This window comes from Mustela nivalis, assembly GCF_964662115.1.
Source record: "Mustela nivalis genome assembly, chromosome: 15".
In the NCBI taxonomy this organism is placed as follows: domain Eukaryota; kingdom Metazoa; phylum Chordata; class Mammalia; order Carnivora; family Mustelidae; genus Mustela; species Mustela nivalis.
Window position 1 is genome coordinate 10297096 of NC_139034.1, and position 23839 is coordinate 10320934.

Below are 23839 nucleotides of genomic sequence, written 5' to 3' on the forward strand. Positions count from 1 at the left end.
TAGCGCCAGATGTACTGACTTCAAGGCCACTCAAGGCCCCTCAAGACATAGTTTGTGTAAGCACAGCACAGTCTTACAGTGGTGTTGTCTATAGCCCATGCAAGGACAGCAAGGACCAGCCAAGAATTTCTGACCCTGGCCAAATCGTCAATATCTGACTAGCAAACGTGTGGGAAATCACATAGGCGAGCGCACAACACATAGCACAGGCCCTTTCTCAGTGCTACTTGACTTTATTGACCTTAGCCTTTTGTTTGGCTATTTAGCCTTTAAAGGAGGCACAAGTCAGGGCCTGGTTTGGTCCTCATCTCAAGCCTTACCATGGCCTCCCACACTGATGGAGGCACAATACTCCATAGTATATATGGACCATATCTTCTTTATCCATTCGTCCATTGAAGGACATCTTGGTTCTTTGGAGAAGTGTCTGTTCATGTCTTCTGCCCATTTTTTGATATGTTTATCTGTTTTGTGTGTGTTGAGTTTGAGGAGTTCTTTATAGATCTTGGATATCAGCCCTTTGTCTCTATTGCCATTTGTGAACATCTTCGTCCATTTCGTGCATTGCCTCTTTGTTTTGTTGACTGTTTCCTTTGCTGTGCAAAAGCTTTTGATCTTGATGAAGTCCCAAAAGTTCATTTTTGCTTTTGTTTCCTTTGCCTTTAGAGACATCTCTTGAAAGAATTTGCTGTGGCCAATGTCAAAGAGGTTACTGCCTATGTTCTCCTCTAGGATTTTGATAGGTACCTGCCTCACATTGAGGTCTTTTATCCACTTCGCATTTATCTTTGTGTATGGTGAAAGAGAATGGTTGAGTTTCATTCTTCTACACATAGCTGTCCAATTTTCCCAGCACCATTTATTGAAGAGATTTTCTTTTCTCCACTGTATATTTTTTCCTATTTTTGTCAAAGACTATATCGCCATAGAGTTAGTCCATATCTGGGCTCTCTACTCTGTTCCACTGGTCTATGTGTCTGTTTTTGTGTCAGTACCATGCTGTCTTGGTGATCACAGCTTTGTAGTAAAGCTTGAAACCAGGCAACGTGATGCCCCCACGTTGGCCCTTGCTGTCCCTGATCATGATGTTTTTCTTTTTCAACATTCCCTTAGCAATTCAGGGTCTCTTCTGGTTCCATACAAATTTTAGGATTGTTTGTTCCAGCTCTTTGAATAATGCTGGTAGAATTTTGATTGGGATGGCATTGAAATTATAGATGGCTCTAGGCAGTATAGACATTTTGATAATGTTTATTTTTCTGATCCATGAGCATAGAATGGTCTTCCATCTTTTTGTGTCTTCTTCAGTTTCTTTCATGCATGTTCTGTAGTTCTTTGAGTACAGATCTTTTACCTCTTTGGTTAGGTTTATTCCCAGGTATCTTATGCTTCTTGGTGTGGTAGTAAACAGAATCTATTCTTTAATTTCCCTTTATGTATTTTCATTGTTAGTGTATAAGAAAGCAACTGATTTCTGTACATTGATTTTGTATCCTGCCACATTACCGAATTGCTGTATGAGTTCGAGTAGTTTGGGTGTGGAGACTTTTGGGTTTTCCATATAAAGTATCATGTTATCTGCAAAGAGAGACAGTTTGACTTCTTCAATGCCAATTTAAATACCTTTTATTTCTTTTTGTTGTCTGATTGCTGTTGCTAGGACTTCTAGTACTATGTTGAACAACAGTGGCAAGAGTGGACATCCTTGTCGTGTTCCTGATCTCAGAGGGAAGGCTGTCAGCTTTTCTCCATTGAGGATGATATTCGCTATGGGTTTTTCATAGATAGATTTTATGAGCTTGAAGAATATTCCCTCTATCCCGATACTTTGAATTGTTTTAATAGGAATGGATGCTGTGTCTTGTCAAATGCATTTTCTGCATCCATTGAGAGGACCATGTGGTTCTTCTCTCTTCTCTTATTGATTTGTTCTATCACATTGATTTGCAAATGTTGAACCACCTTTGCCTCCCATGGATAAATCTCACCTGGTCATGGTGGATAATCTTTTTAATGTACTGTTGGATCCTATTAGCTAGGATGTTGTTGAGAATCTTGGTATCCATATTCATCAGTGATATTGGTCTGAAATTCTCCTTTTTGGTGGGGTCTTCGCCTGGTTTGGGGATCAGAGTAATGCCGGCTTCATAAAAAGAATCTGGAAGTTTTCCTTCTGTTTGTATTTTTTGAAACAGCTTTAGGAAAATAGGTATTATTTCTTCTTTGAATGCTTGGTAGAATTCTCCAGGGAATCCATGAGGTCCTGGGCTCTTGTTTTGGGGGAGGTTTTTGATCCTTGCTTCAATATCATTACTAGATATTAATCTATTCAGGTTGTCAATTTCTTCCTGATTCAGTTTTAGAAGTTTATAGGTTTCCAGGAATGGATCCATTTCGTCTAGGTTGCTTAGCTTATTGGCATATAACTGTTAATAATAATTTCTGATGAATGTTTCTATTTCCTTGGTGTTAGTCATGATCTCTCCCTTTTCATTCATAATTTTTAAATTTGGGTCCTCTCTCTTTGCTTTTGGATTAATTTGGCCAATAGTTTATCAATCTTATTGATTCTTTGAAAGAACCAGCTTCTAGTTTCATTGATGTGTTCTACTGTATCTCTCATTTCTAACTCATTGATCTCTGCTCTAATCTTATTTCTCTTCTTGTGTGTGGGGTTGGATTCACTTATTGTTGGTTCTCCAGTTCTTTAAAGAGAGCTGGTATATTCTGGATTTTCCATTTTTTTTGAGGAAGGCTTGGATGGCTATGTGTTTCCCCCTTAGGACTGCTTTTGCCATATCCCATGGGTTTTGGACCAAAGTGTCTTCATTCTCATTGGTTTCCATGGATTGTTTAAGTTCTTCTTTGATTTCCTGGTTGATACAAACATTCTTAAGCAGGGTAGTCTTTAATTTCCAAGTGTTTGAATTCCTTCCCAATTTTTTCTTGTGGTTGAGTTTCATTTTCAAAACACTGGTCTGAGAATATGCAGGGAATAATCTCAATCTTTTGGTATCGGTTGAGTCCTGATTTGTGACCCAGTCTGTGGTCTATTCTGGAGAAAGTTCCATGTGCACTTGAGAAGAATGAGTGTTCTGTTGTTTTAGGGTGGAATGTTCTGTATATATCTGTGAGTTCTGTATATCTGGTCCAATGTTTCATTTAATGCTCTTGTTTCTTTATTGATTTTCTGCTTGGATGATCTATTACTGAGAGTGGCATGTGAAGATCCACAACTATTAATGGACTCTTTATCTTGATTAACAGTTGTCTTATGTAGTTGGCTGCTCCCATTTTGGGGGCATACATATTTACAATTGCTAGGTCTTCTTGGTGAATAGACACTTTAAGAATGATGTAGTGTCCTTCTTTATCTCTGACTACAGTCTTTAGTTTAAAATCTAATTTATCTGATGTGAGAACTGTTACCTCAGCTTTTTTTTGAAGCCCATTGGCAGGAAAGATGCCTCTCCATTCTTTCACTTTCAGTCTGGACGTATCCTTAGGTTCTAAATGGGTCTCTTGTAAACAACATATGGGTGGGTCCTGTCATTTTATTCAGTCTGCAACCCTTTGCCATTTTATGGGAGCATTTAGGTCATTCACATTGAGAGTGATTATTGAAAGATAAGTTTTTATTGACATCATGTTGCCTGTGAAGTCCTTGTTTTTAAAGATTGTCTCTGTAATTTTCTGTTCTATGATACTCTTGGGTTCTTTCTTCTTCTATAGAACCCCCCCCCCCAATATTTCTTATAGTGCCAGATGCCTGGGTGGCTCAATGGGTTAAACCTCTGCCTTCAGCTCAGGTCATGATCTAAGGGTCCTGGGATCAAGTCCCGCATTGGGCTCTCTGCTCAGTGTGGAGCCTGCTTCCTCCCACCCCCATGCCTGCCTCTCTGCCTACTTGTGATCTCTCTCTCTCTCTGTCAAATAAATAAATAAATAAATAAAATATTTCTTGTAGTGCTGTGTTCACATTCTCTTTTAAATCTTGTCAGTCTTGGAAGCTCTTTATCTCTCCATTTATTTTGAATGTCAACCTTGCTGGATAAATTATTCTTGGCTGCATGTTCTTCCCATCTAGTGCCCTGAATATGTCTTTCTGGCTTTCCAGGTTTCTGTGGACACGTCCGTCTTTATTCTGATGGGCTTTCCTCTGTACTTGAGGAATCTCTTCCCCCAGCTGCCCTCAAAAGCTCTTGTCTAAAATTATGATTCATCAGTGTTACAATCAAGTGCCTCAGGATCTTTCTAAATTTGTTGATCTTGGAGGGTGTTCATTCTACCTCTAGGACAGGAACACTGGTTCCATTCCCAACATTGGGAAATTTTTCATGGAGAATTTGTTCAACTATATCTTCTAGTTTTCTTTCTTTCTTTTCCCCCTCAGGAATCCCAATAGTTCTGATGCTGGCACATTTTATGGCATCATTTATTTTCCTAATTCTGTTTTCATGGCTTCTAAGCTGTTTGTTCCAGGCCTCTTCCTGATCCTTTCTATCAGTTTGTCCTCTAGATCACTAATTCTATCTTCTGCCTCAAGGTTACCCTAGCTTTTAGAGAACTTAGATTAGATTGGATCTCATTGATAGCATCTTTTAACTTCTTCCTGGGTGGCTTTCACTTCTGCTCTTATTGATTCCATGTTGACACTAATGGTTTTCTCCAACCTAGCCATTGCCTGGATAATTGTAAACCTGAATTCCCTTTCCAACATACTGTTTATGTCCATATCCAATAGCTCTGATGGAGAGGGCATGGTCTCTGAATTTTTCCTCTGTTGGGTGTTGCTCCTCCTAATCATTTTGGTGAGAGGTGGTTGAGGGGATGTGTAGCTGAATATATCAACCGTGATCCAGGCAAGGTGCACCCTGGAATGCTTCCGAGCAATCAGAAGTCACCACTAAAAAGAAAGAGAAAAGAAAAAAAGAGAGAGAGAGAAAGAGAGACATAGAAAAAAAGAGAAGACCCAGCCAGAATGGGCCCCAAAGTTAAGATTTATAAGGTATACAAACAAAAATGGCCAAACAAAAAGACCAACAAAAGTAAATGACAAGGAAAAAAAAAAAAAAAGAACCCAGCTAAAATGAACCCCAAGTATAAGATTTATATAATGCCAGAACAAAAATAAATATGCAGAAACATTGACAGAAGAAAAAGATGGGAGGGTGGTTATAAATCCTCAGTGTGGGTGAGGAAGGTTATTTTGATTCTTCCTGGGTATATCTTGATATCTTTGTTAAAGGACTCAACTTTCCATAGATAAAGGGAGATTAATACTGGTTTATATATATAGGGTTGGTATTGATTAGGGAAAAAAGATTACCTTGAAGCTTATATATATATGTATATTAAAAAAGATAGAAAAGGAAAAGAAAAATACAGGTATATGTATGAAAACAATTTAAAAGGCTGTATTAAACCTCTAGTTGTAATGGTAAGTAGGTTAAAAGAATTAAAAAGAGGACTGCCTGGGTGACTCAGTGGATTAAAGCCTCTGCCTTTGGCTCAGGTCATGATCCCAGGGTCCTGGGATTGAGCCCCGTGTTGAGCTCTCTGCTCAGCTGGGAACCTGCTCCCCACCCCAAAAAAAACCTGGTTTCTGCTCTGCCTACTTGTGATCTCTGTCAAAAAAAAATCTTTAAAAAAATTAAAAAGAACAAGAATCATGAGAATGAATTAAAAATAAAATTTGTATCTATGAAATGTACACGTTTTAGGGCAATATCAGGATCTTAGTATCTTGTTTTCCCCTAATACTGGAGTTTTACAGTTTTACAGGGATCCTGTAGTGGTTGTCCTTTCATTCTTTCAGCTGACTTCTGGGGGAGGAACCTGCCTTGTACTTTTCAGTCAGTCTTGCTTGGGTTGAGTCCTCCTGCTCCCTATCAAGGGGCTGGGCCTTGTGGAAACTGGTTTTTCAGGTTTTTGTTCTCTGGAGGTTTTTGTTCTTTGGCAGCTTTTTCCCCAGTTTATTATATTTTATTTCTTTTCAGTGTTCCAGAATTCATTGTTTATGCAACATACCCAGTGCTCTATGCAATACCTGCCCTCCTTAATATCCACCACCAGGCTCACCCAAACCCCCATCCTCTCCCCTCCAGAACCCTCAGTTTGTTTCTCAGAGTCCACAGTCTCTCATGGTTCTCTAGGTTTATTCCTAGGTATCTTATAGTTTTGGGTGCAACTGTAAATGGGATTGACTTAATTTCTCTTTCTTCTGTCTTGTTGTTGGTGTAGAGAAATGCAACTGATTTCTGTGCATTGATTTTATATCCTGACACTTTACTGAATTCCTGTGTAAGTTCTAGCAGTTTTGAAGTGGAGTCTTTTGGGTTTTCCACATATAGTATCATATCATCTGTGAAGAGTGATAGTTTGACTACTTCTTTGCTGATTTGGATGCCTTTAATTTCCTTTTGTTGTCTGATTGTTGAGGCTAGGACTTCTAGTACTATGTTGAATAGCAGTAGTGATAATGGACATCCCTGCCATGTTCCTGACCTTAGCGGAAAAGCTTTCAGTTTTTCTCCATTGAGAATACTATTTGCGGTGGGTTTTTCATAGATGGCTTTGATGGTATTGAGGTATGTGCCCTCTATCCCTGCACTTTGAAGAGTTTGATCAGGAAGGGATGCTGTACTTTGTCAAATGCTTTTTATGAACATATTTTTAATGCTGCTTTGAAGTCTTTGTCTGCAGAGTTGTGTCATCACCCAATTACTTGGACAAGTTTGTGCCTCAACAATTCAAACCCTAAGACTTCTGCCTCTGCTGCTGGGGCTATATGTGGTTTGAGCAATGCTTCCAAAGGTATAGCAAGTTGCAAGCCATTCTGGATAGCCTTAATTTAGTGCTCTGTTAGGAATATGTGGAAAGTTTATTATCTCAATCCCATGATGCTTTTGTTGCAAAATCTTCCTGTTAAGTTTCTAGCTGATTTTCTGCCCTCCCTGAACTAAGAGACCCACCTCAGTTGGTAAAGATGTGGGTGTTCATTATCTGCTCCCAACCATGACTGCCATGTCCAGATACTAAATCTGCAGATTCTCACCCCACTACAAGGTCAGGGGAATATGAACGCCTCCAGGAAAGAAGGCCACAGACTTGCTGCACTTACCTGATACAGTAACATCTTCTCATGAATAAACATATCTCAAGTTCTTTTCCTCCTTTTGCCATTTTCTGGTGAGCTGAAATACTTGTTTTAATCATTTTTTCCAGATCTAAACTTGCTTTCTTATTGGAAGAAATTGCCCAATGTCCATATATGCCATTAACAGTTATAGAAAGTTTTCTTAAAAATTTAACCAACAATTTGCTTACTAATGTCATTTTGAAATAAAAAAGTTTAGACAGTTGGAGGGTGTCATACAGTATGTGTTGTAATTGCTTAATCAGTGCAACTCAAATGACCATAATTAAGAGTAAAATTAAGTAATTTTTAAAAGTGAATTTAGGAAGCTGTAGACCTATTTTCCCTACAGTTTGTATCACTATATGCCATATTTTTTGTTTCACTTACTTGGTTTATTGTCTTTCTCCTCTCCACTGCAGTGTAAACTTCAAGAAGGCAGGGTTGTTTATGTATTTTATTTTCTGCTCTAACTGCTCTGTCAAGGATTGTGCCTTGCTCATAGTAGGAACATAAATATTGTTGAATAAATAGATAGGGGAGGAGTCAAGATGGCGGAGAAGTAGCAGGCTGAGACTACTTCAGCTAGCAGGAGATCAGCTAGATAGCTTATCTAAAGATTGCAAACACCTGCAAATCCATCAGCAGATCGAAGAGAAGAAGAACAGCAATTCTAGAAACAGAAAACAACCACTTTCTGAAAGGTAGGACTGGCGGAGAAGTGAATCCAAAGCAACGGGAAGATAGACCCCGGGGGGAGGGGCTGGCTCCTGGCAAGCGGCGGAGCAACGGAGCACAAAATCAGGACGTTTAAAAGTCTGTTCTACTGAGGGACATCACTCCAGAGGCTAAACTGGGGCGAAGCACATGCGGGGTCAGCGTGGCCTCAGGTCCCGCAGGGTCACAGAAGGAACGGAAGTGTCAGAATGTTGCAGAGCTTGCAGGTATTGGAACGGGAAGCCTGCTATAGAGACAGAGCTGACAGTAAGCTCCCAGCTCGGGGGTTACCTTGAACCAGTCACAGGCTCGGTGAGCTCGGAGCGCGGCCAGAGGTCAGGCAGATGGGAGTAACTGGGCGCTATTCTCTGAGGGCGCACTGAGGAGTGGGGCCCCAGGCTCTCAGCTCCTATGGGCAGGAGACCAGGAGGCCACCATTTGTATTCCTGTCCTCCGGAACTCTATGGAAAGTGCTCAGGGAACAAAAGCTCCTGAAAGCAAACCCAAGCGGATTATTCAGCCCGGCCCCTGGTAAGGGCGGTGCAATTCGCCTGGGGCAAAGACACTTGAGAATCACTACATCAGGCCCCTCCCACAGAAGATCAACAAGAAATCCAGCCAAGACCAAGTTCACCTACCGAGGAGTGCAGTTTCAACACCAAGGAGAGCAGCAGAATTCCAGAGGAGGAGAAAGCAAAGCACGGAACTCATGGCTTTCTCCCTGTGATTCTTTAGTCTTGCAGTTAATTTAATTTTTTTTCTCTCCTTCTGCTAAAATTTTTTTTAACTTTTACCCTTTTCATTTTTAACGTTTTTTAACTAGTTTACCTAATATATATATATTTTCTTTTTTATTCTTTTCTTTATTCGTTTTCTTTTTTAAATTCTTTTCTTTTCTTTTCTTTTTCTTTCTTTCTTTCTGAACTTCTTTTTATCCCCTTTCTCCTCCCTCACGATTTGGGATCTCGTCTGATTTTGTTAAAGCATATTTTCCTGGGGTTGTTGCCACCCTTTTAGTATTTTACTTGCTCCTACATATACTCTTATCTGGACAAAATGACAAGGTGGAAAAATTCACCACACAAAAAAGAACAAGAGGCAGTACCAAAGGATAGGGACCTAATCAATACAGACATTGGTAATATGTCAGATCTAGAGTTCAGAATGACAATTCTCAAGGTTCTAGCCGGGCTCGAAAAAGGCATGGAATATATTAGAGAAAACCTCTCGGGATATATAAAAGCCCTTTCTGGAGAAATAAAAGAACTAAAATCTAACCAAGTTGAAATAAAAAAAGCTATTAATGAGGTGCAATCAAAAATGGAGGTTCTCACTGTTAGGATAAATGAGGCAGAAGAAAGAATTAGTGATATAGAAGACCAAATGATGGAGAATAAAGAAGCTAAGCAAAAGAGGGACAAACAGCTACTTGACCAAGAAGGGAGAAATCGAGAGATAAGTGACACCATAAGATGAAACAACATTAGAATAATTGGGATTCCAGAAGAAGAAGAAAGAGAGAGGGGAGCAGAAAGTATACTGGAGAGAATTATTGGGGAGAATTTCCCAATATGGCAAAGGGAACAAGCATCAAAATTCAGGAGGTTCAGAGAACGCCCCTCAAAATCAATAAGAATAGGCCCATACCCCATCACCTAATAGTAAAATTTACAAGTCTTAGTGACAAAGAGAAAATCCTGAAAGCAGCCCGGGAAAAGAAGTCTGTAACATACAATAGTAAAAATATTAGATTGGCAGCAGACTTATCCATAGAGACCTGGCAGACCAGAAAGAGCTGGCATGATATATTCAGAGTACTAAATAAGAAAAACATGCAGCCAAGAATACTATATCCAGCGAGGCTATCATTGAAAATAGAAGGAGAGATTAAAAGCTTCCAGGACAAACAAAATCTGAAAGAATTTGCAAACACCAAACCAGCTCTACAGAAATATTGAAAGGGGTCCTCTAAGCAAAGAGCCTACAAGTGATAGATCAGAAAGGAATAGAGACAATATACAGTAACAGTCACCTTACAGGCAATACAATGGCACTAACTTCATATCTCTCAATAGTTACCCTGAATGTTAATGGGCTAAATGCCCCAATCAAAAGACACAGGGTATCAGAATGGATAAAAAAAACAAAACACATCTATATGTTGCCTCCAAGAAACTCATTTTAAGCCCGAAGACACCTCCAGATTTAAAGTGAGGGGGTGGAAAAGAATTTACCATGCTAATGGACATCAGAAGAAAGCAGGAGTAGCAATCCTTCTATCAGATCAATTATATTTTAAGCCAAAGACTATAATAAGACATGAGGAAGGACACTATATCATACTCAAAGGGTCTGTCCAACAAGAAGATCTAATAATTTTAAATATCTATGCCCCCAACGTGGGAGCAGCCAACTATATAAACCAATTAATAACAAAATCAAAGAAACACATCAACAATAATACAATAATAGTAGGGGACTTTAACACTCCCCTCACTGAAATGGACAGATCATCCAAGCAAAAGATCAACAAGGAAATAAAGGCCTGAAATGACACACTGGGCCAGATGGACATCACAGATATATTCAGAACATTTCATCCCAAAGCAACAGAATACACATTCTTCTCTAGTGCACATGGAACATTCTCCAGAATAGATCACATCCTTGGTCCTAAATCAGGACTCAACTGGTATCAAAAGATTGGGACCATTCCCTGCATATTTTCAGACTACAATGCTCTGAAGCTAGAACTCAACCACAAGAGGAAGTTTGGAAAGAACCCAAATACATGGAGACTAAACAGCATCCTTCTAAAGAATGAATGGGTCAACCAGGAAATTAAAGAAGAATTGAAAAAAATCATGGAAACAAATGATAATGAAAATACAACGGTTCAAAATCTGTGGGACACAACAAAGGCAGTCCTGAGAGGAAAATATATAGCGGTACAAGCCTTTCTCAAGAAACAAGAAAGGTCTCAGTTATACAACCTAACCCTACACCTAAAGGAGCTGGAGAAAGAACAAGAAAGAAACCCTAAACCCAGCAGGAGAAGAGAAATCATAAAGATCAGAGCAGAAATCAATGAAATAGAAACCAAAAAACCAATAGAACAAATCAACAAAACTAGGAGCTGGTTCTTTGAAAGAATTAATAAAATTGATAAACCCCTGGCCAGACTTATCCAAAAGAAAAGAGAAAGGACCCAAATAAATAAAATCATGAATGAAAGAGGAGAGATCACAACTAACACCAAAGAAATACAAACAATTATAACAACATACTATGAGCAACTCTACGGCAACAAATTTGACAATCTGGAAGAAATGGATGCATTCCTAGAAACATATAAACTATCACAACTGACCAGGAAGAAATAGAAAGCCTGAACAGACCCATAACCAGTAAGGAGATTGAAACATTCATTAAAAATCTCCAAACAAACAAAAGCCCAGCAGCAGATGGCTTCCCAGGGGAATTCTACCAAACATTTAAAGAAGAACTAATTCCTATTTTCCTGAAACTGTTCCAAAAAACAGAAGTGGAAGGAGAACTTCCAAACTCATTTTATGAGGCCAGCATCACCTTGATCCCAAAACCAGACAAGGATCCCACCAAAAAAGAGAGCTATAGACCAATATCCTTGATGAACACAGATGCAAAAATTCTCACCAAAATACTAGCCAATAGGATTCAACAGTACATTAAAAGGATTATTAACCACGACCAAGTGGGATTTATTCCAGGGCTGCAAGGTTGGTTCAATATCCACAAATCAATCAATGTGATAAAACACATCAATAAAAGAAAGAACAAGAACCATATGATACTCTCAATAGATGCTGAAAAAGCATTTGACAAAGTACAGCATCTCTTCCTGATCAAAACTCTTCAAAGTGTAGGGATAGAGGGCACATACCTAAATATTATTAAAGCCATTTATGAAAAACCCACTGCAAATTTTTTCTCAATGGAGAAAAACTGAAAGCTTTTCCGCTAAGGTCAGGAACATGGCAGGGATGTCCATTATCACCACTGCTATTGAACATAGTACTAGAAGTCCTAGCCTCAACAATCAGACAACAAAAGGAAATTAAAGGCATCCGAATTGGCAAAGAAGAAGTCAAACTATCACTCTTCGCAGATGATATGATACTATATGTGGAAAACCCAAGACTCCACCCCAAACTGCTAGAACTTGTACAGGAATTCAGTAAAGTGTCAGGATATAAAATCAATGCACAGAAATCAGTTGCATTTCTCTACACCAACAACAAGACAGAAGAAAGAGAAATTAAGGAGTCCATCCCATTTACAATTGCACCCGAAATTATAAATACCTAGGAATAAACCTAACCAAAGAGGCTAAGAATCTATACTCATAAAACTATAACGTACTCATGAAATAAATTGAGGAAGACACAAAGAAATGGAGAAATGTTCCATGGTCCTGGATTGGAAGAATAAATATTGTGAAAATATCTATGCTACTTAAAGCAATCTACACATTTTTTTAAAGATTTTATTTATTTATTTGACAGAGAGAAATCACAAGTAGATGGAGAGGCAGGCAGAGAGAGAGAGAGAGAGAGAGGGAAGCTGGCTCCATGCTGAGTAAGGAGCCCGATGTGGGACTCAATCCCAGGATGCTGGGATCATGACCTGAGCCGAAGGCAGCTGCTTAACCAACTGAGCCACCCAGGCGTCCCGCAATCTACACATTTAATGCAATTCCTATCAAAGTACCATCTATCTTTTTCAAAGAAATTGAACAAATAATTCTAAAATTTATACGGAACCAGAAAAGACCTCAAATAGCCAAAGGGATATTGAAAAAGAAAGCTAAAGTTGGTGGCATCACAATTCCGGACTTCAAGCTCTATTACAAAGCTGTCATCATCAAGACAGCATGGTACTGGCACAAAAACAGACACATAGAACAATGGAACAGAATAGAGAACCCAGAAATAGACCCTCAACTCTATGGTCAACTCGTCTTCAACAAAGCAGAAAAGAATGTCCAATGGAAAAAGGACAGCCTCTTCAATAAATGGTGATGGGAAAATTGGACAGCCACATGCAGAAAAATGAAATTGGACCATTTATTTACACCACACACAAAAATAGAATCAAAATGGATGAAGGACTTCAATGTGAGAAAGGAATCTATCAAAATCCTTGAGGAGTAACCTCTTCGACCTCAGCCGCAGCAACATCTTCCTGGGAACATCGCCGAAGGCAAGGGAAGCAAGGGCAAAAATGAACTATTGGGATTTTATCAAGATCAAAAGCTTTTTCAGAGCAAAGGAAACAATTAACAAAACCAAAAGACAACTGACAGAATGGGAGAAGATATTTGCAAACGACATATCAGATAAAGGGCTAGTGTCCAAAATCTATAAAGAACTTATCAAACTCAACACCCAAAGAACAAATAATCCAATCAAGAAATGGGCAGAGGACATGAACAGACATTTCTGCAAAGAAGACATCCAGATGGCCAACAGACACATGAAAAAGTGCTCCATATCACTCGGCATCAGGGAAATACAAATCAAAACCACAATGAGATATCACCTCACACCAGTCAGAATGGCTAAAATTAACAAGTCAGGAAAGAACAGATGCAGGCAAGGATGCGGAGAAAGGGGAACACTCCTACACTGTTGGTGGGAATGCAAGCTGGTGCAACCACTCTGGAAAACAGCATGGAGGTTCCTCAAAATGTTGAAAATAGAACTGCCCTATTACCCAGCAATTGCACTATTGGGTCTTTACCCTAAAGATACAAACATAGTGATCCGAAGGGGCACGTTCACCTAAATGTTTATAGCAGCAATGTCCACAATAGCCAAACTATGGAAAGAACCTAGATGTCCACAAGAGATGAATGGATAAAGAAGATGTGGTATATATACACAATGGAATACTATGCAGCCATCAAAAGAAATGAAATCTTGCCATTTGCAACAATGTGGATGGAACTAGAGCGTATCATGCTTGCAAAATAAGTCAAGCGGAGAAAGACAACTATCATATGATCTCCCTGATATGAGGAAGTGGTGATGCAACATGGGGTTTAAGTGGGTAGGAGAAGAATAAATGAAACAAGATGGGATTGGGAGGGAGACAAACCATAAGTGACTCTTAATCTCACAAAAGAAACTGAGGTTGCTGGGGGGAGGGGGGTTGGGAGAAGGGGGGTGGGGTTATGGACATTGGTGAGGGTATGTGCTTTGGTGGGTGCTGTGAAGTGTGTAAACCTGGCGATTCACAGACCTGTACCCCTGGGGATAAAAATATATTATATGTTTATAAAAAATTAAAAAATTTTAAAAATTTAAAACATTGTTGAATAAATAGTAATTAATGAACATGAGATTACCTTTAAGTAGCTTTCTCAACAAATTGCAAATAAAAATACAGCAAAAAAAAGGCACTTATTTATATAGCCAAGAAAATATCTGTGCCATACCATATGTTGAACCTATTTTATAATTTTAAAAAACTTTTATTTAAATTCTTGTTAGTTAACATACAATATAATTCAGTTTCAGATGTAAAATATAGTGATTCTATCCTCTCATCTATCACCCGGCACTCATCACAAGGGCACACCTTAATCTTCATCACCGACTTAACCCACATTTTGAGTGGAAACCATTTTATATTTTATTCCTCACACTGATTATACTGATAAGGAAGTCAATAGTATGTGCTGTGGAAAAACTATGACATTATTCCAGCCAATTGATTTACTTAACTTTGTTTATTTTTAATCCATGAAAATAGATGATAAAGAAAATAGACACAGTTTTTGAATTAAGGCAAATGTGACTTGAGTATTAGTTTTATGGGTTGGAATCTATTATGTGCCCTTTCTAAATTATTGTTAAATTTGTTATTTGGGTCCATGTTATAGATTAAAAATCAAATGAGAGTTGGCATGTGAAATTTTTGGTAAGTAAAAATGTCCATTTGGATGAAAAAGTAAAAATGAACTGTTTAATGTCTGTTTTCAATTCCCAAAACTGTTTTGGGGGGCTCTTTTCTAATCACTTTTGTGCTCTGAAATAACATATTGACTTATGGGACTTCTATGTTGTCTCAGCCAAAAGAATGACAAGATGAACTTGGCCAGACATTAATGTAAGTACCATCAATTGGATATAACCCTAAAATTTCAGGATTAGGGAAATTTGGTTTAATGCCCATACATGGACATATAACCTTAAGTTTATTATTAATTGGAGCTCAATTAACAGATGGTTATTAAGAGACAAATATTATTCAAAGATTTATTTTCATATATGGTTGAGGAGGACCCAAAATCAAAACAGTGATGATTCAGTTCTATTCTTAATTGTTCAAAACTGACTTAGAGCTTGGGTGAAAGGCCCAGAATGACATTACCAAAGGACTCAAGGACTCAGTGATGTTTAGCAAGGGGAGGAGAAGGTTCCCTGATAGTTCTCTTCTCATATTTTGGTGAGCTTGGTTGGCCCAGAGGATAGAATTAATATTTGAAAGTATGAAGAGTCAAATTTGGGATTAATATGAGGTAGTTTTTCTTTTTTCCACAAATATCATAGTCTGAATATAAAAGTAATTATCAGACTAAATGGTGATGTTATCATTTCAGCATTCCAGCAAAACAACCTGCATCTCTTGAGGGAAACAAAACTTTCAGATGGTTTCTGGAACATCCTCTACTTCAGTAACTTGTCTTACTACACTGACAAAGTAGTAATGTTAACTCATATTTTCTTCATTATGAAGCAAAAGTTTTTCCATCTGTGCTTCTGTCTTAATTTTGGACACCTAAAATTTGAAAGGTTTAAATTTAACTTAGTTTTTAGGAGTTGTTTTGTGGGAAGGGGATGATCATTTTTTTACTAGAAAATAAAGCCTTCTCCTACTGGGAGGGAGACAAACCATAAGTGACTCTTAATCTCACAAAACAAACTGAGGGTTGCTGGGGGGAGGGGGTTTGGGAGAAGGGGGTGGGATTATGGACATTGGGGAGGGTATGTGCTTTGGTGAGTGCTGTGAAGTGTGTAAACCTGGTGATTCACAGACCTGTACCCCTGGGGATAAAAATATATGTTTATAAAAAATAAAAAATTAAAAAAAAATAAAGCCTTTGTGTGTCTCTTATTGTTTTGGATAGAGGTGTGTATCCAATTCATTTAGTGAATGAATACATGAGTATTCATTACGGAATTCATTTAGTGAATGAACACATGAGGAATAAGAGATAAAAAATTTTGCTTCTCTTTTCTTGATTTATCTGTAGGTATTTTGTGTAGATAGGGTCTGCTAGCCGGAAATATTTTAGGAATACTAAATTTGCTTTTGTAGCTTATCTGAGGGGGAAAAAAAGGATCAGCAGTATCCTCTTCTATGTTGGATACCTACCATGGAAAAAAAGAAACATTTGTCATGTTACATCACTTCGCTATTGTTTTTTGTTTTTACCACATTCTGTCCTGACTGACACCTTCATATTTTTGTATCTCCTTGTATTTTTCAAGTTCACCTGAGATAGTTTGATTTTCATAGGCTAGACTACAAGCTATCCTTTGGGTAAATGCCTTCATATAGTTTCAAAAATCTTATTCACCTCTCGCTCTCATTTAGGTGGATGATATAAATTAATATAGCAGACCAGTGTTAGGCAACAGGGAGTGACAGGGAGAAAGGAAAACTGAAGAGTTTATCTCCATGTAAACTGGGCAACTGATGTTGTGTATTTCTTTTGGGACATTAAAGATGTTACTGTGTGGTTTCTTTGCTTTTCTTTTTATTTTGGGTGAGAGTGGGAGGGAACTTTTTTAAAAAATTGAGTACAGTTGACACACAATGTTATATCAGTTTCAGGAGTACAACATAGTGATTCTGTATATGTTAAGCTATGCTCACCACAAGTGTAGCTCCCATCTGTCACCATACAACACTATTACAGTGCCACTGACTATATTCCCTATGTTGTACCTTTTTATCCCTGTGACCTATTCACTGCATAACTGGAAGCCTGTATCTCTAAGTCCTCTTCTCCTATTTTATACATCCCTCCATCCCCTTCCCCTCCAGCAGCCATCAGTTTGTTCTTTTACTTATAGTTCTAATTCTGCTTTTTGTTTATTCATTTGTTTTTTTAGGTTGTGGGTGAAACATTTTTATATTTGTAAAAAGCTTAATTAATGAATTGGGAGATTTATCAGTAACTGCCATTCAAAGTTGATTATGGCCCAAATTAGCAAGACAGGAAACAACATGTGTTGGAGAGGATGTGGAGAAAGGGGAACCCTCTTACACTGTTGGTGGGAATACAAGTTGGTGCAGCCACTTTGGAGAACAGTGTGGAGATTCCTCAAGAAATTAAAAATAGAGCTTCCCTATGACCCTGCAATTGCACTACTCGGTATTTATCCCAAAGATACAGATGTAGTGAAAAGAAGGGCGATCTGGACCCCAATGTTTATAGCAGCAATGGCCATAGTTGCCAAACAGTGGAAAGAACCAAGATGCCTTTCAACGGATGAATGGATAAGGAAGATGTGGTCCATATACACTATGGAGTATTATGCCTCCATCAGAAAGGATGAATACCCAACTTTTGTAACAACATGGACAGGACTGGAAGAGATTATGCTGAGTGAAATAAGTCAAGCAGAGAGAGTCAGTTATCATATGGTTTCACTTATTTGTGGAGCATAACAAATAGCATGGAGGACAAGGGGAGATGGAAAGGAGAAGGGAGTTGAGGGAAATTAGAAGGGGAGGTGAACCATGATAGACTATGGACTCTGAAAAACAATCTGAGGGTTTTGAAGGGGCAAGGGTGGGAGGTTGGGGGAACCAGGTGGTGGGTATTAGAGAGGGCATGGATTACATGGAGCCCTGGGTGTGGTGCAAAAACAATGAATACTGTCACGCTGAAAATAAATTTAAAAAATAAAAAAATAAAGTTGATTATGTATAGATCATTGTTGACTACTTGTTAAAGGGTTTTAGAACAAGGTGAACAAAAACAAAACACTAAAAAATGGTGGTTTCTGTCTTTTTCAGGTTATCTCCCCTCCAGAAGGCAGAAATAGTGGACCTGGTTAAGAAGCATGTAGGGGCCATAACTCTTGCCATTGGGGACGGTGCCAATGATGTTGGGATGATCCAGATGGCCCACGTGGGTGTGGGAATCAGTGGGAATGAGGGCATGCTGGCCACCAACAACTCAGATTATGCCATCGCACAGGTCAGTAGTGTGGGCATGAGAATGCTGAATGTCTGAAGTCTACCCCTGAGGCCTACCCTACCCTTTAAGCTGCTTTTCATATGAAACTACCAGCATAGGGTTTTCTTTAGTTTTGTTCTTATGTACTTTGCAACAAAAAGAGCTTTCCTCGAGCAGTCATGGAGTTGGTCATACTGATGCCACCAAGAATCTATAGCTCTGCTAACATAATCTCTAATCCCTCAGTCTCTTCAATCTGTAATGTGTGCTTTGCTTTGTGATGTCTCTCAATGAAGATTTCTTAAAGTCTTATAATATCCCCATTTCTACTTTTTAAAAGGAGACATTGCCTCTTGGCAGGCACTTAAAAAAATTAGACTGTATATTTTAGAACAATTATAGCTTCACAAAAACAAAAACTGAGCAGAAAATATAGAGTTCCCATATATTCCCTGCCTTCCCCCACAGACTCTTCCATCATCAACATCCCCTACCTGAGTGGCATATTTATTATAACTGATGAACCTACATTGACACATCGTTATCATTGCCCCAAATCCACAGTTTACAGTAGGACTTGCTCTTGGTGTTATACATTCTATGGGCTTGGAGAAATGTATAATGAAATGATGGTGAATCCACCATCACAGTATCACACAGAGTAGTTTTACTGCCTTAAAAATCCTCTGCACTCTGCCTATTTTTTATTTCCTCCACACACGAACCCTTGGCAACCACTGATTTTTGTATTATATCCATGATTTTGCCTTTTCCAGAATGTCATATTCATATAGCATGTAGCCTTTTGAAACGGGCTTCTTTCACTTAGTAATATGGCTTGATAGCTCATTTCTATTTAGTGATGAATAATATTCCACTTTCTGAATGTAAAATACTTTATCCATTCACTTACTGAAAAATATCTTAGTTATTCCCAAGTTTGGGCAATTATTAATAAAGTTGCTCTAAATATCCACGTGCAGATTTTTTTTTTTAAGTTTTCAACTCCACTGGATTTGTACCAAGGAGTGTAATTGCTACATCATATAGTAAAGGTATAAAAGTATGTTTAGTTTTATAAGAAACTGTCAAACTGCCTTCCACAGTAAGTGTGCCATTTATTGGAAGGCACATAAGTAGTTGTGTGTGGTCTGTGATTTACAGCCCCTCTATATTTATGTACTATCCTTGGCTGTTCAACAAGAACACCTCTTCCTCCTACATATTAATATTCTGATAGTTGAAGAATATTTTAATCAATATTTTAAGATTAGCTTTAATGGATCTAATATTTGAACAACTAACAATAACACTCTTCAGTCTTGCTGAATTCAGGAGCCACCTGTAACTCTTGAACATTCCTTAGGAATAATCCCATACTCTGAGTAGGTCATCCCTGCTAGGGCTATTTTTATGGTGTCTGTCTCAGAGGGGCTAGATGATTTAGAACCCTGGCCACAGGTAAACAGATGCCTGGAATGGGAGAGGTAACAAAATGGATTCCTAGGATTCCACAGCATAGATGAAGAACATATATTACCCCAGTGTTTGAATCAAATCCATTCTGAGACCCTTCTTACTCATAGATTAAGTGTTCTGCTTTTATAGCAGGGAAAACTAAGGCTCCTATATGCTAGAGTATCTGGGTTGGGGAAAGTGTCAGTAAACTATGATCAAAGCACCCGTGTCTATAAATAAGCAAACAAACACACCAAATTCACTTAATCCTGTCCCCAACTGCTACATGCCATTGGGATCAATACTTCCAGGGATCTCAGCAATTATATGTGACATAAGCCTTGAGCTATTAAACAGTGTAGACACATCAGGCTGGCCAGTATCAAGTGTCCTGGGGATCCAGGGAAATATTTGTTTTTTTGTTGTTTTTGTTTTTTGTTTGTTTTAGGATTCTGCAATATAAGTAAAATCAAATGGTATTTATCTTTTTCCGTTGGACTTATTTTACGGAGCACATTACCTACTATGTCCATTCATATTGTCACAAATGACAAGGTTTCATTCCTTTTTATGGTTAATACTCCATTACACACACACACACACACACACACACACACACACACACATCTTCTTCATCCATTCCCCTACTGATGGACACTGAAGTTGCTTCCATATTTTGGCTATTGTCAGTAATGCTTCAGTGAACATAAATGTGCATATATGTCTTTTCAAGTTAGTTTTTTTGTTTTCTTTGGGTAAATACACGGTAGTGCCCTTACAAGATTATTTGGTATTTTTAATATTTCGAGGAACCGCTATACTGTTTTCCACAGTAGCTGCATCAGTTTGTAATGAGGGCTCCTTTTCTTCCACAGCCTCACCAACACCTGGTATTTCTTGTCCTTTTGAATACTAGCCATTCTGGTACGTGTGAGGTGATACCTCATTGTTCTGATTTGCATTTCCCTGCAAATTATGTGATGTTTGGCACAAAATAGGTGATTGGTGATGTTGAAAATATTTTCATGTGTGTGTTTGCCATCTGTGTATCTTCTTTGGAAAAATATTTTCTTTGGAAAAGTGTCTGCTCCCATTTTTAAAAGTTTTAATTTAAATTCTGGTTTGTTAACATACAGTGTAATACTAATCTCAAGTATAAAATGTAGTGATTCAACACTTTAATACACTACCCAGTTTTCATCACAAGTGCACTTCCTAATCCCCATCACCTATTAAACCCATCTCCCCCACACCACTGCCTTTTTAAATTGGATTATTTACAGTTTTGGGGTGCTCAGATGAATAGATTTGTTATATATTTTGAATATTGACCCTATATCAAATATATCATTTCCTAATGTCTTCTCCCACACAGTAGGTTGGTTACCTTTTCCTTTTGTCAATGATTTCCTCTGCTGTGTAAAAGATTTTTGTTTTGATGTAGTTCCCATAGTTTATTTTTGCTTTTGTTTTCCTTGCCTGAAGAGATATATCTAGAAAAGTGTTGCTAAGGTCAATGTCCAGGAGATTTCTGCCTTTGTTTTTTTCTTTTACCAAGTTTTTATTTAAGTTCCAGTCCGTTAACATACAGTGTAATATTGGTTTCAGGTGTAGAGTTTAGTGATTCATCACCTACAATGCCTGGTGCTCATCACAAGTGCCCTGGGTTTCAAGTCAGACATTTAGGTCATTAATTCGTTTGAGTTTATTTTTCTGTATTATGTAAGAAGGCAGTCTAGTTTCATTGTTTTGCATGTAGCTTTCCAACGTCCCCAACATCTTTTTGAAGAGACTGTCTTTTCCCCTATTGTATATTCTTGTCTCCTTTGCTATAGATTAATTGACCATATAAGTGTGGGGTATTTTTCAGCTCTCTGTTCTTTTTTTTTTTTTTCATTTATTTATTTTAAGCATAACAGTATCATTATTTTTTCACCACACCTAGTGCTCCATGCAATCCGTGCCCTCTATAATACTCACCACCTGGTACCCCGACCTCCCACCCCCCGCCACTTCAAAACCCTCAGATTGTTTTTCAGAGTCCATAGAATCTCATGATTCACTTCCCCTTTTAATTTCCCCCAACCCCCTTCTCTCTAACTCCCCATGTCCTCCATGCTTTTTGTTATGCTCCACAAATAAGTGAAACCATATGATAATTGACTCTCTGCTTGACTTATTTCACTCAGCAGAATCTCTTCCAGTCCCGTCCATGTTCCTACAAAAGTTGGGTATTTGTCCTTTCTGTTGGAGACATAATACTCCATAGTGTATATGGACCACATCTTCCTTATCCATTCATCCATTGAAGGGCATCTTGGTTCTTTCCACAGTTTGGTGACCATGGCCATTGCTGCTATAAACATTGGGGTACAGATGGCCCTTCTTTTCACTACATCTGTACCTTTGGGGTAAATACCCAGTAGTGCAATGGCAGGGTCATAGGGAAGTTCCATTTTTAATTTCTTGAGAAATCTCCACACTGTTCTCCAAAGATGCTGCACCAACTTGCATTCCCACCAACAGTGTAAGAGGGTTCCCCTTTCTCCACATCCTCTCCAACACATGTTGTTTCCTGTCTTGCTAATTTTGGCCATTCTAACTGGTGTAAGGTGATATCTCAATGTAGTTTTAATTTGAATCTCCCTGATGGCTAGTGATGATGAGCATTTTTTCATGTGTTTGATAGCCATTTGTATGTCTTTATTGGAGAAGTGTCTGTCCATATCTTCTGCCCCTTTTTTGATATGATTGTCTGTTGTGTGTGTTGAGTTTGAGGAGTTCATTATAGATCCTGGATATCAACCTTTTGTCTGTACTGTCATTTGCAAATTCCTTCTCCCATTCTGTGGGTTGCCTCTTTGTTTTCTTGACTGTTTCCTTTGCTGTGCAGAAGCTTTTGATTTTGATGAAGTTCCAAAAGTTCATCTTCGCTTTTGTTTCCTTTGCCTTTGGAGACATATCTTGAAAGAAGTTGCTGTGGCTGATATCGAAGAGATTACTGCCTATGTTCTCCTCTAGGATTCTGATGGATTCCTGTCTCACATTGAAGTCTTTTACCCATTTTGAGTTGATCTTTGTGTATGGTGTAAGAGGATGGTCAAGTTTCCTTCCTCTACATATAGCTGCCCAGTTTTTCCAGCACCATTTATTGAAGTGACTGTCTTTTTTCCACTGTATATTTTTTCCTGTTTTGTCAAAGATTATTTGACCATAGAGTTGAGGGCCATATCTGGGCTCTCTACTCTGTTCCACTGGTCTATTTGTCTGTTTTTATGCCAGTACCATGCTGTCTTGGTGATCACAGCTTTGTAGTAAAACTTGAAATCAGGTAACGTGATGCCCCCAGCTTTATTTTTGTTTTTCAACATTTCCTTAGTGATTGGGGGTCTCTTCTGATTCCATACAAATTTTTGGATTATTTGCTCTAGCTCTTTAAAGAATACCAGTGGAATTTTGATTGGAATAGCATTAAAATTATATATTGCTCTAGGCAGAATAGACATTTTAACAATGTTTTTTCTTCTGATCCAAGAACATGGAATGGTCTTCCATCTTTTTGTGTCTTCTTAAATTTCTTTCATGAGTGTTCTGTGGTCCCGTTGAGATCAGGAACACGGCAAGGATGCCCACTCTCACCACTCTTGTTCAACATAGTATTAGAAGTCCCAGCAACAGCAATCAGACAACAAAGGGAAATAAAAGGTATCCAAATTGGCAAGGAAGAAGTCAAACTCTCTCTCTTTGCAGATGACATGATTCTTTATATGGAAAACCCAAAAGACTCCACCCCCAAACTACTAGAACTCATACAGCAATTCAGCAATGTGGCAGGATACAAAGTCAATGTACAGAAATCAGTGGCTTTCTTATACACTAACAATGAAAATACAGAAAGGGACATTAGAGAATCGATTCCATTTACTATAGCACCAAGAACCATAAGATACCTGGGAATAAACCTAACCAAAGAGGCAAAGGATCTGTTCTTTTTTTTTTTTTTAAATTATTAACATACAGTGTGTTATTTGTTTCAGGGGTACATGTCTGTGATTCATCAGTCTTACACAACACACAGCACTCAGCACAACACATACCTTCCCTAATGTCCATCACCCAACTACCCATCCCTACCCCTGCCATCAAGCAACCCTCAGTTTGTTTTCTGAGATTAAGAGTCTCTTATGCTTTGTCTCCCTCTCTGGTTTCTTCCTGTTTCATTTTCTCCTCTCTATTCCCCTATGATCCTCCGATTTCTTTCTTAAATTCTGCATATCAGTGAGATCATA

The 23839-nt window shown here is 38.4% G+C and overlaps 1 protein-coding gene across 3 annotated transcripts in view; it reads left to right on the plus strand.

Moving 5' to 3' along the window:
• Positions 1-23839, plus strand: part of LOC309848543 (phospholipid-transporting ATPase IB-like) — a 209965-nt gene that overhangs the window by 97329 nt on the left and 88797 nt on the right. For all 3 annotated transcript variants that reach the window (XM_082700264.1, XM_082700265.1, XM_082700266.1), the window contains one exon: positions 17930-18113. In XM_082700264.1, the coding sequence (XP_082556390.1) occupies positions 17930-18113 (184 nt within the window). The remainder of the gene's footprint in view (positions 1-17929; positions 18114-23839) is intronic.